General features: G+C 35.8%; 1 protein-coding gene across 2 annotated transcripts in view; it reads left to right on the top strand.

Annotated features, from left to right (window-relative positions):
- Window positions 1-12,340, top strand: part of LOC149788471 (calcium-dependent secretion activator 1-like) — a 237,371-nt gene that overhangs the window by 160,073 nt on the left and 64,958 nt on the right. For both annotated transcript variants that reach the window (XM_089974454.1, XM_089974453.1), the window contains one exon: window positions 2,427-2,533. In XM_089974454.1, coding sequence (XP_089830580.1) covers window positions 2,427-2,533 — 107 coding nt within the window. The remainder of the gene's footprint in view (window positions 1-2,426; window positions 2,534-12,340) is intronic.

Below are 12,340 nucleotides of genomic sequence, written 5' to 3'. Positions count from 1 at the left end.
GACCAAAATCATGTCTGGCTATACAAACTTTTAATTATGCATTTCATTCTATAACCATTAAATTTCAAGTTGGAGGGTGAGTTGCCAAAGTAGGTGGGTGGTTTGGGAGACCTCCGATGACAGGAATATACATTTCTTTTCTTTTTAAAATAGCAGGGTGTAAAGTGAAAGTAGCCAGGTAAATGACCCAGCTCCTGGCTGATAAGGAAAGCTCTGATAACTATAATTAATTTATTGGGAATTGGGTATGTTGGGCAGTCTTCATTTGACATTATAAAATATTCCAGGCTTCTTGGAACTGGTGAGATGGAATTGAAAAATGCAAGTAGGCGGGTACAGATGTTTATAACATTGATTGGAAAAATAATAGTTGGAACCATGTAGCAGGTATATAATACAATCTTGTATCTGACTGGCTGAGGTTGTTACCACTCGGAAGATCAAATGCAGGTTGTACTTTGCTTATATCATCGTGGTCTGTGAAAGCGAGATCTGCACATATTGATGAGTTGATCTGCATCTGAATGGCTGAGCTTGTTACCGCTGTAGAGTTTATGTAGCTCATTGTGATAAAACTTAGTAGGTTAGGATCAAGTATAATCTGACATAATCTAAAATTTTAGATAATTTACATAGATTGTGTTTTTGCAATACTACAGAATCCTACTGAGTGAAATAATCAATTGGGTCTCATGTTCATTGTGATATATTCCAGCATGAGGCTGGCTCACTTGAGTTACACTTCATATCTCTGATATTCTTTATAGTGATGCATGTTTTGATAATGCAATAGTATCTCTAGCATGCCAACATAGAATAACCTTAATCTTAGAATAAATCCTTTATTTTACAATGTTATTGAAAAATTGGAACTTTCTCATAGCACAAATCATTTAATTGAAGGGGTCCAAAACCCTTTTGATGCATATTTAATTGAAAACTATTCTTTTGGGCTATTTTCTTGCGGCTTGGATGAAATCAGGTGGAACAGGTAAGTGAAAAAGAAAGGTTTTATCAAAGTTGTTTTCTTTTCTGTAGCATAATTTGATTTGGTTTCCTATTATGCTGCATGTTTTACTCTGAACTCGGTTTTTCCATTTTCTTTGCATGTCTTTACTGGTATCAGTAGGCATAAAGCATGCTTATGGAAATTATGTTTAATCTATGATATGCATATTTTCAAAGTAAATGTTTAACACATTTTTGGTACCATGATTTTAGAAAAAAGGTATGGACTGAACATGATTACCTTAGACTCTGAATTTATGAACTTTGAAAGAGACCAGTGAAACATTTCCATGATGAAAGCTGTTCTTTGAATATTATTTTGAAAATCGTTTCAGTTTGTACTTAAGTCAAAATGTATGATGGGATTTCATAATATCCAGTTATTAAGGATTGTATTTCTAGCTCATTAAATGCAGTTTTCTCAGGGTTTTGGTATGGTGTGCATCAGCATGGAAATTTTCCTTTTCCTGTGGTAACAACTATGTTGTCATCAGCTCTGTAAAGATGATCAAGATTTTCTTTTCAAGTTTCTAAAAGTCTGATAACATTCATCATAGTGCCATCTGCAGGTAAAACATAGTGCCATCTGTAGGTATGACATAATGCCATCTGCAGGTATGAATGACATAGTGCCATCTGCAGGTATGACATAGTGCCATCTGCAGGTAAAACAGTGCCATCTGTAGGTATGACATAATGCCATCTGCAGGTAAAACATAGTGCCATCTGTAGGTATGACATACTGCCATCTGTAGGTATGACATAATGCCATCTGCAGGTATGACATAGTGCCATCTGCAGGTATGACATAGTGCCATCTGCAGGTAAAACAGAGTGCCATCTGTAGGTATGACATAATGCCATCTACAGGTAAAACATAGTGCCATCTGCAGGTATGACATAGTGCCATCTGCAGGTAAAAGTGCCTCCTGCAGGTATGAGAGTGCCATCTGCAGGTAGAACATAGTGCCATCAGCAGGTCTGATATTTTGTTTAGCCTAACCACATCTTGCTTCTTTATTGCAGAAACTTTTGGTGAAACTAGTGGTCATGAATTTCTCAGGTCCATTAATGTGAAATCACTATTAGTCATGGTGTACCAATTTTTTTTTTATTGCTTAGTTGTCAGTGGTAAATATCAAGACCCAATAAACATAGATCATTCTCTGGATACAAATTGTCTGTTTCCTAAATTTGCAAAAATAGATACGTATAAAATATCTCTTTTGTTGCATTCTACACATTTCTTTACATTGCTTTGCTTGTCTATTCTTTTATAAACTGTGTCAAAAGTGGAAATAACATTCATTTAAAAAGGGTAGAAGGGTAAATTTAGTACTTGTTTGGACTTCATTGAAAGGAAAGTCCAGGATTTTTCATTTCATTTTTGTTCATTGCCGGATGTAATCCAATTTCAGAGTCTTATGCAGAGAATATTTCACCCAAAAAGCGTTTGGAAGATGTTCTTCACCTGGCTGAATTGTGTATTGAAGTACTACAACAAAACGAGGAGCACCATGCAGAAGTGAGCATTGAAAATGGATAGTGTTCTTACCTGTCGATTACATTCAGTTTGCTGTGAACAGTATAGACTCTTGACCTTCATTGCATAGTATGCAAGATCAGGGTCTGTACTGTTTATTTAAAATTGTCAAATTTTGGTATTCAGCTTCATATCGAAGAGCCATTGAATGAGTTCACATTTCATCCTTTGTTGTAATTTATAGGAATTATGGCACCATATTAGCCATTCCTTAATTAATTTCCATCAGATAATTATGCTGGGAAAATGGTGGGATTTCCAACCACATTTGATAACTAAATTTTATATTGATGAGACCATGACATTCATCTGTTTTCAGCACTCTCTGTCATGAATTCGAGGACTTTCAGCTCATCATTGCCTGTCTTCTTAACTATAGCTTTTGCTGCATAACTTCAGGAAGAGATATTGGATTTCAAGTGATTATAACTTAAAACTTTTAAACTTGTAAAGCCCCAGTGCGGCATTTAGGTGTGCTGAGGTTATATCCAACTTCCATTCTCTGTAGCATCAAGGTGATTAAAGATACACCAAAGTGGGTGATATTACAGAAAACTAGATAGATTTAGTTCTGCAATGTTACCAAATAATCTGAACTTTATACATGCATTAAAAATTAGAGAGAAAAATTAAGTGTTCAGACCCAATTTATTTCTACTCCAAAAATTGGCCAGTTTTTGGAACCAGAATTTAGATTTTTTGGCCTGAGATCTAATGCAAACCAGTCTGAAATGCACATGGACAGGTGCACCTTTGCAAAAATTAGGATAAGTTTCAAATTTGGAGTGAAAGTGGACAGGACGAAGTTATTAGTCCAGTTAAAAAGAAAAAACATCCAGCTTCTACCCTTGCACATATGCAAATGAAATAGCCAATAAAAACTATGTTTTCAACAAAACTCGGGTTCTGCCTAAAGGAAAACCTCCTGGAAGTAGATATTTTTAGATGTTTTCAGAAGTAACTTCCAAAATGTGTTTCTTACTCTTATTTCAAGCAAAAAGGACAAAATCTCAGGGCTTGATAAGTTAAAATGGCCTTGAACTTAGATTTTAGTGCTCTGTGTTGTCCTTTATAGGATATATGACCCCTGAGTTTCCATAACTTAAATAAGCACACTTAAATAGCCTTTTATTGATGAGACCCTTTATGAATTTGATTCCCATCTTTACACATCATCTTTGAGAGGAGCTATGGTCCCTTACCACTCATGCTTCTAACTTTGTAGCTCACAAGTACTTATTTTTGCAGGTACAACTTGTAGGCACACACAACTGAGCATTGCATGGCATGATGGGAAATCTTATACAAGGATATATTTTACACATGAAAATATAATTATTTTTCACACGTGAAAATATAGAAATAAAAAAAATATGCAAATTATTTTGTCAATAAGTCTGTATATTTCACACTTAAGTGTTATATATTGCATTTAAAATGTGTGTGGCTGTATTTATGTGAGCATAAGTATATGTGTATTTATTCGCATCATAATGATATTAGACAATGCTACATTTAACTACTATTTTTGGTTTGCAAGTATATTAAATGCTTCAAAGAATACATGTTATTTTCTTTGTTTTGTCAGATTGTAATTTCCATTAATTTAGTTGAAATTTGTGTTTCCTTGGAAAAGTTCTGATGTGAAAATCCAGAGTTTGAAGACATGTCAGTCAGAGGTCACAACTTGTCTACATGATGTGAATCACTGGAAATAAACTCATTCAGCATTCATTAATACCATTCTGCATGCCAAATTGGATTTAAATCTAAAATCATCAACAAAGTTATACTGTCTATACCAAAGCTAGAACTAATGAATAGATACTTCCTTATGTTCCAGATATGGATATCAAAGTTTGATAAAGTAATTTGACTAGATGCCAGTCCCTTATCTCTGAAGTTATTTCCCCTTGCTTCCTTGACAACAATGACAAACCTGATGTGATCCATTGCTGAATCAGACTTATATTTGTTTTCAGATAAGTCAAATAGTTTACAAGAAGACAAAAATGTAATTTACTGCAACAGATTAGGTCAACCCAATCCTGCTTTCTTAACTGGCATATATTTATATGATCAGGCAATGAAATTGAAGTGAATTTATGAAAAAAGGAGTGGGGGTTAGCCTGTTGTGCCAAAGAGTGGGTTTACTCTTCTAAACTTGGATTCAGGAGCATGTTTAGTGTATAGTAAAAAGACTGTTTTCTTTTTTCTACATTGATACCCAATATAGTTCATCTTGTGGTACCAAAAACTATATGCCTAGTGGTTAGAGCATCCACCTCGGATGCGGGAGGCCATGTATTCGATCCTTAGCCGAGTCATGGTGCCCACTGCTAGGCATCACTATAAACTGCCGCGCTGCAGCCATCGTAGTAGTATGATGATGAAAAATTGTTGAAGCTATGTTAAAAATCAAAATCACACTCACACACCCAAAAACTTTATAATTTAACTCATGGCTTTGCTACTCATTAAAATATCATGTTTTTGGTACCATGTGATGAAATATATCCTGTATTAATGTAGGAAAATAAAAAGATACACACACACCAAGTTTCTGTCTTTAAAATCCATTGACAACGGAATATTGTCTTAAGTACAGTCTTTGTTGCTTTCTGCAGCTTGGAATGGGGTAAAGGGTTGAAGGTGGTATAGATGTCATTTGTGTTCATCTTGACACACAGTTCAAAATGGATGTTCAGATTTCCCATAAGATATTGTTGATTATTCCCAGCAGATGATCTTTCTGCATTGCTGTGAGGGAGTGGCAAACATGCTGTGTGAGGGATACACTCCAGAATGACTAAAGTCATTATGGTGTTTGTACAGTGTGCAAAAAATAAAGTGGTCCATTTTGCCACTGCACTTCACAAAGTAAACCACTGTAAGAGTTTAGAAATTTTGTTCTCCTGGGCAGATGGTTTATCTGTTCCTATATTAACTCTGCATTTTGACATTTTGCCTTAAAAAATGAACCACACTTGTACACTATTCCACATGCACAATACTTGCATTTTGCATTTTATTTTGGGAGTAAATCCAACCCCACTTGTACACTAGCAAAATACTTGTGTTTTGCATTTTATACAGGGAGTAAATCCAACCACACTTGTACACTAGCAAAATACTTGTGTTTTGCATTTTAAATAGGGAGTAAATCCAACCACACTTGTACACTAGCAAAATACTTGCATTTTGCATTTTATATTGGGAGTAAATTCAACCACACTTGTCCACTAGCAAAATGCTTGTGTTTTGCATTTTATACAGGGAGTAAATCCAACCACACTTGTACACTATTCCACTAGCAAAATACTTGTGTTTTGCATTTTATATAGGGAGTAAATCCAACCCCACTTGTACACTATTCCACTAGCAAAATACTTGTGTTTTGCATTTTATACAGGAAGTAAATCCAACGACACTTGTACACTATTCCACTAGCAAAATACTTGTGTTTTGCATTTTGTACAGGGAGTAAATCCAACCCCACTTGTACACTATTCCACTAGCAAAATACTTGTGTTTTGCATTTTATACAGGGAGTAAATCCAACCCCACTTGTACACTATTCCACTTATTCCACTAGCAAAATGCTTGTGTTTTGCATTTTATATAGGGAGGGCTGTAGGAGGTTGTTTCAAACTATTTCGATTCTGACAGTGGAAGTTTGGTTAGGAAAATCACTTCTGTTATGGGTTGTGTTAAGAAAATGAGAATATTTGAAATCGCATCTAACCCCGTCCTAGTGGTCCAACAGGAATAAAACGGTGGGTCAGAAAATGATGCCAGTACACATGAGTGCACGTAATTTGTACAAATTCGCTTTTAAAGCAGTGATACGCATTCTGCAAATTACGTCAACATCGCAGATACAGTCAAACCCGGTTATCTCGATTACGTCGGGGGTGTAAAAAAATCGTCAACATAACCGGGTCCCGAGATATCCGGGTTCATAAAAACCGGTAATTTTAAAAATGTCCTTGAGCATTACTCCTGTCTCTTGCTGGTGTTTACTGGAATCCCCTCCCACTGCATGTTACAATAAAATAAACAAAACACTTAATTGATAATAAAATGAAATGAACTAACCTGGTGTTGTTATCATTTATTCCTTTTTTATCATCATAAGTAATTTATTAAAGAAAAAATATATCTATGAACTCCATATATCACATGTAGCGTATGCATCCATTACTGTAGTGTGCATCACTTATGTCAGATAACACACGACGCATTTTTATAATTGATGTGAATATTGAAAAACAAATCATGTTTGGTTGTACTCAGAGGTTTGAATATGTTATCAGATTGAAAAATGGATCAAAGAAAATCACAAACGAGAGAGTGAGAGAGAAACATCCACCGATTGCTTTCAGGCACCCGCCATTCACGCATAACGCGGTGTTAGGTGCAAAATAACCAAGATTGTATTATATCCAGGTTAATATATGACAGTATCTCGCAGATAAAGATCAATAAATGTTTTTGAAAATACATGTACATTGACTGTGAGTGCAAATGAGGAAAAGCGATCCTATAAACCAACTCTGCTAGACGCCATCATGTATGCCCGTGCAGCTTGGAACAGTGTATTGCCGAAAACCATTCAAAACTGCTGGTTCCATTGTATTTTTCCGGAAATTTCTGATGAAGAATTTCACCAGCAGTGTTTAATTGCACAAGAAATTAAAGAGCCTCAATCAGAAATAGGTCTTGAAGCGATGGCTGATGAGATTGCGGACTCTATAGGCATTGCTCGGGATGAATTTTCTAATTATGTTCACGTGGATGATGATGCCAATGCCTATGGTGAACTTACTGATGAGGAAATAATCCAATCGGTGACAACGAAGCAGATACAATCATGCAAGCAAGATGATGATGATGATGATGATGATCAGCCTATCACTATCCCAAGCTACAGTGAAATGGCTGAATGCATTAAAAAAATGAAATTGTTTGTGGCAAGTGTCGACGGTGCCGAGCATATGTATGAAAACGTAAGTGCTTTTGAATCGTTCGTTACAGATCAGCACCGGAGTAAACAAAAGCAGACTGATATTACTTCATATTTTCTACAAATTGATCGCTTTTGCTGACTATTTCTTGTACAATTTCTGTGAGATTGACGTTAAAAAGTTGCATTTCGTCGAATTAAGCAGGTCCACATGTTACTTCGGACCGAAACTTATGCCCGACATAACCGGGTTATCGACTTAACAGAGGTCGAGATAAGCGGGTAAAAAATAGCATAACAAAGAAGAATTTTTTCGGGACCAGACCAAAACGCTCGACATAAGCGGGTTGTCGAGATAACCGAGGTCGAGATAAGTGGGTTTGACTGTATAATACAAGGGCCTTGCACAGTATGCAATTTTTAGTAAACTTTGAACTTCAGAAGTGCATTTCACGATGTAATTCACACTTCCACTAGTGGTCTCGCAGCGCTTGATGAGACATCCAGATAACAGGATACTTTGGTTCAACATGAATAGCTGTTAAACTAAATTTGGTTGGTTCATTGGGCCCTGGAACAAGCATTTTATGGTAGTTTTAACCTTCTTTTCATCATGGAAGTTTTACAAATGCGTGTTTCAAATAAGGGCCACACAGGAAACCAAAATGGCTGAATCACAACAGGGTTTGTCTTCAGACGACGTTTTCAGTCGGCAAATACTGGCTTGTGATATCTATGATGACAATGAATTTCATGTCTATTGGCCTGTTGGACATTGATTGGGAAAATGTCACTGGAGTGTTGGGGAGATATTTATGCCAGTTGTATTTATTCAAGCTACCCATGTCTAAACAAGCAGACTTTGGGAATGTTGGACTTAAAACCATAATACAGCATTATGGAAGAGAAAAATCTGGCATAAGAGGCAGCAAATCACTGATTCAAGGAAGTGAATCTTTGGCAGAGTTCATGTTAGTGAAAACTCAGAGGTCTCAGAAATGCTTAATCATGCATATTTGGATGGCAATTTTTTATTGGGAATGCAGAAAATCACTTGGGCAAGAGTCCTCTGTGTGCATATACTAGGTAGGTGGCAATATTCAAAGACTTGGTAGTCCTGCTTCAGCACCGCCCCATACATGTCACCATTATAAGAGTACATCAAAAGAACATGCAATAGCTGGGCAGCAAGATCAAAGGCTTTGACTGGCAGCTGGGTGGGAACATCGCCTGATATTTACAGTGCTTGAATTCAGAGGCAGAAAGACCCAGAGCTGTGCATGTGGTCATTTATAACAGTACATCAAATAAACAACTTTAACTTCATTATTGTGTTTATTTCCAAGTGTAATGGAATAAGCAGTGCACGTGCCTCGGAATCATGACATGTTGAGACTTAGACTTGTTTGAGTACTCTGGGGTTAAGCAGCAAATTGATGAAGATTGTAATGCGATTCAGGAGAGTGCTAAAGTTGCTAGAATTTATAGTTTGGATGGGACAGTAGCCAATTTTAAGAAAGTGTGTGATTCCTAACTTAGTGCTTTGAATAAGACCTTTCTTGGATTGACAAAATTCAGACTCACTCTGATGGACAAACAATAGGTATGTCAGTGTTATAAAGAATGTAGAAATTAAACTCAATGGCAACCAGTAGTTCTTATAATTTGAATAGTTTTCTGGGAGGGGACTGCAACTTTTGCTGGTGGGACTCCTTTTTTTACCAAAATGGGAGTCCTGGAGTCATAGTTTTAAAATCCTAGCAAGACCTCTGGAAAACTTTTTTTTTGGAAGAGGTATCCAAGAGAGAATACCCATGGGGCCATACCTGTGAGATGTTGAAAATTGCACAACCATAAAGAACAGTAACTTGTTCAAGCCAGTTATGCATATGTGTTTCAGACAGCAGGCAATGAAAGGAGTTCTCAGCACACAATAATATTCATACACAGAGGAGGAGGATCATATTAAATTCAGAAACAATTAACAGATTAATGCTCATAGTGAACATCAGAGAATCCCCATACAGTATAATTACGTGTGTGTAGATCTCTAGTTGGCAGAACCAGTATGGCAATAAAAGAATAACAAGACAAACTTTCATATCATGCAAATGTATTACCAAATGAAGTACATGCTCTCTTTGTGCAAAAATTAAATGACATTAAACATAAGAGACTGACTGATCTGCGTAAACTCAATGCAAATTGAATAAAATTTGTCCTGTTTGTGTTCGGTTCTTCCTATGTATATTTTGCTCATGGTGATATTTTCTGCAGACCTTTTGGCACTTAATTCCAAGCCATCATTTGGTATTTGTATTACAACTTGGATTACTGTTATCTAGTACACATTTCAAAGCAGTGTCATTAACTAATGATGAAATTGATGAAAAAATTCTTGATGTCATTCTGATACATGGATTCTTTACTACACTACTAATCTGTTCATCCTGTTTCGTTTTTAACATCTCCTTTAGTTTTACTGGTACCAATACATTTAATAAAACTGTACCTTCTATTTTCTTGCAATCTAAATATTTGTAATCATGTATTATTGTCAAGAGGTAAAATGTGCTTAGTTTTGTTGTAAAATCTAAAACTATTAATTAGCAAGGGACTAAAGTAAAAAGTGGGCCAACTTCATGTGTGTATAAATTATTGCCATATTACAGTGTTGTAAAAACAACGGAATAGTTGTACAAGATGTAGTTTGCAAAGTTGTAGAACCAGCACTCGTAGTGTCACCACATATTCCATTTAAACAATAATATCATTATTTCTGCATATTCCTATCAGTATTTTTCCAGTGATATTAATTTTCTGATCTGATGTTGGTTTCTTGTGCAATTTTTACACATCAAGAATTCACACAGTATCATTAAAAAACAATGTAATCTGCACCAAAATTGAGTTGTTTGAGAAGAAATTCATTTTGTTTAAAACCCAAAAATCCCTGAAGCTATGAGTTCTTGTATTAAAGTCTCACATTAAATAACATTTGAAGTAGCCATGATAGTAATTTAGGATGCAACCGTACTAATTTTAGCTTTGGTAAATTCAAATCTTGAATGTGTTGGAGGAAATTGGCTCCAAAATAGACACATCAGATTTAGAACCTGTACAGTGACTATGAATCAAGTATATAATCCGAGTCCAACTGTATTGTTAGAAAATTTTTAATTCTTTCGACAACATTGAAATTAGCTGTAAAATATGGAGTAAGCCTATGGTCTTTCTGCCATCCCAACCAAGACCCCACCACAACCACATGACCATGCCCAATGGCATCACAGTAATAATTGCTATACAACTAGAAATGACATCTCTTTGAGTATTTTGATTTCAGTAGCGCCTTAACAGAGTGGAACAGTAAGAAAGAGTGACAGATATTTAAGTGTTGGGGAGATATTTAACAATGACTATTCCTCCCACCACCACTTCCTCATTGGAGATCACACACACAAAAAACTTAGAGTGAATCCTGAAATCCTGGCAGCATTCCTGCAGGGGAAATAACTTGACTATTTTATTTGATTTTATTGATCTCTGGTCAGAGCGTCTTCCCCGGATGTGGGAGGTCGTGGGTTTGAACCTCGGCCGAGTCATACCAAAGACTTCTAGAAATGGTACTAACAGCTGCCTCACTAGGCGCTCAGCACTAAGAGGTTAGTATTAGGACTGGTCAGGCTGGTGTCAGGATAATGTGACTGGGTGGGACATCATGCCACATGTCCCCAATGCTAAACATCACAATAAACTGTTGCACTGCAGATGTTGTAGTGATATGACTGAAATATTGTTAAAGCTACATTTAAAATCCAAATCACACACACATTAAATTGGAATAACTTGGATCGAATGCCATTTATTTATTTATTTATCAAGACGTTGATTTTCATTGATAAAAGTGAATAATAAATGTCCAGTTAATATCAAGTAGGTGTATTTTAAGAGAATTTCTATCTGAAAAGGTCAGTGTTATGCAAATTATTTAAAAAGTGGTTTTTATAACAGACCATTGATTGGTTGAGTTATTACTAGACATTGCCATTTGTCACGATTTCAGTGAGACTGTGCATGTGTATTTACTGTGAAAACAGCCAAATGACTTGATCTTTCTCCAATTTAATTGAGGATCTTTACCAACCCTATCCCCATTGTACAGTAAATTTTTCTCTCTATGATCTTTGTCGTACAAAGTTAATTCTCCAAATCTTCTATACAGAATTTCAAGTTTTTCAAGTCAGAATTACTTCTTCTCTTGATGCCATAACTTCATTCATGCTGTTTAATGTTTTATGACTGACATAGTGTTTTTGCTGTGTTTTGGAAGGCATATTTGATTCATAACATGTTTTTGGTGTGTTTGATTAGTACATTCTATTCATTTGTGCTTTTGGTAATAAATATCTGCCTTTTTTGACAACAGAATTTTCATTCCACTTTGCAGAAATTTACATTTTGAGTATGAAGTGGTGTAAAAGTTTCTGTAATTGGTTTTATACCCCCATCTTCTATAGGATTCCTTTGTGTCCATCCATTCTTAAGCTCATCACACAGTCTAGTCCCAGATTTCTTGAAGAATTGCCAATGAAATGTAAATATTCTGGTCATCGCCTAAATACACATTAACTACCGTATTTACCGTATGTTTTCGGACTGAACAAATAGTTACTTTTTTGTCGTCCGAATACATATCAAATTCTTTAATTAGGTGTCCGAAAACATACAGTTGAAGACAGATTTATCCCCCCCCCCCAATGTCTATAATGAAGTTACCGTTAGCTCACATGACGACGTGCTGCTATGAAGTAAAACAAGTA

The sequence above is a fragment of the Sinohyriopsis cumingii genome, chromosome 11 (assembly GCF_028554795.1).
Source record: "Sinohyriopsis cumingii isolate HCF-2022 chromosome 11, ASM2855479v2, whole genome shotgun sequence".
Classification (NCBI taxonomy): Eukaryota; Metazoa; Mollusca; class Bivalvia; order Unionida; family Unionidae; genus Sinohyriopsis; species Sinohyriopsis cumingii.
This window is presented reverse-complemented; position numbering and strand designations above follow the sequence as displayed.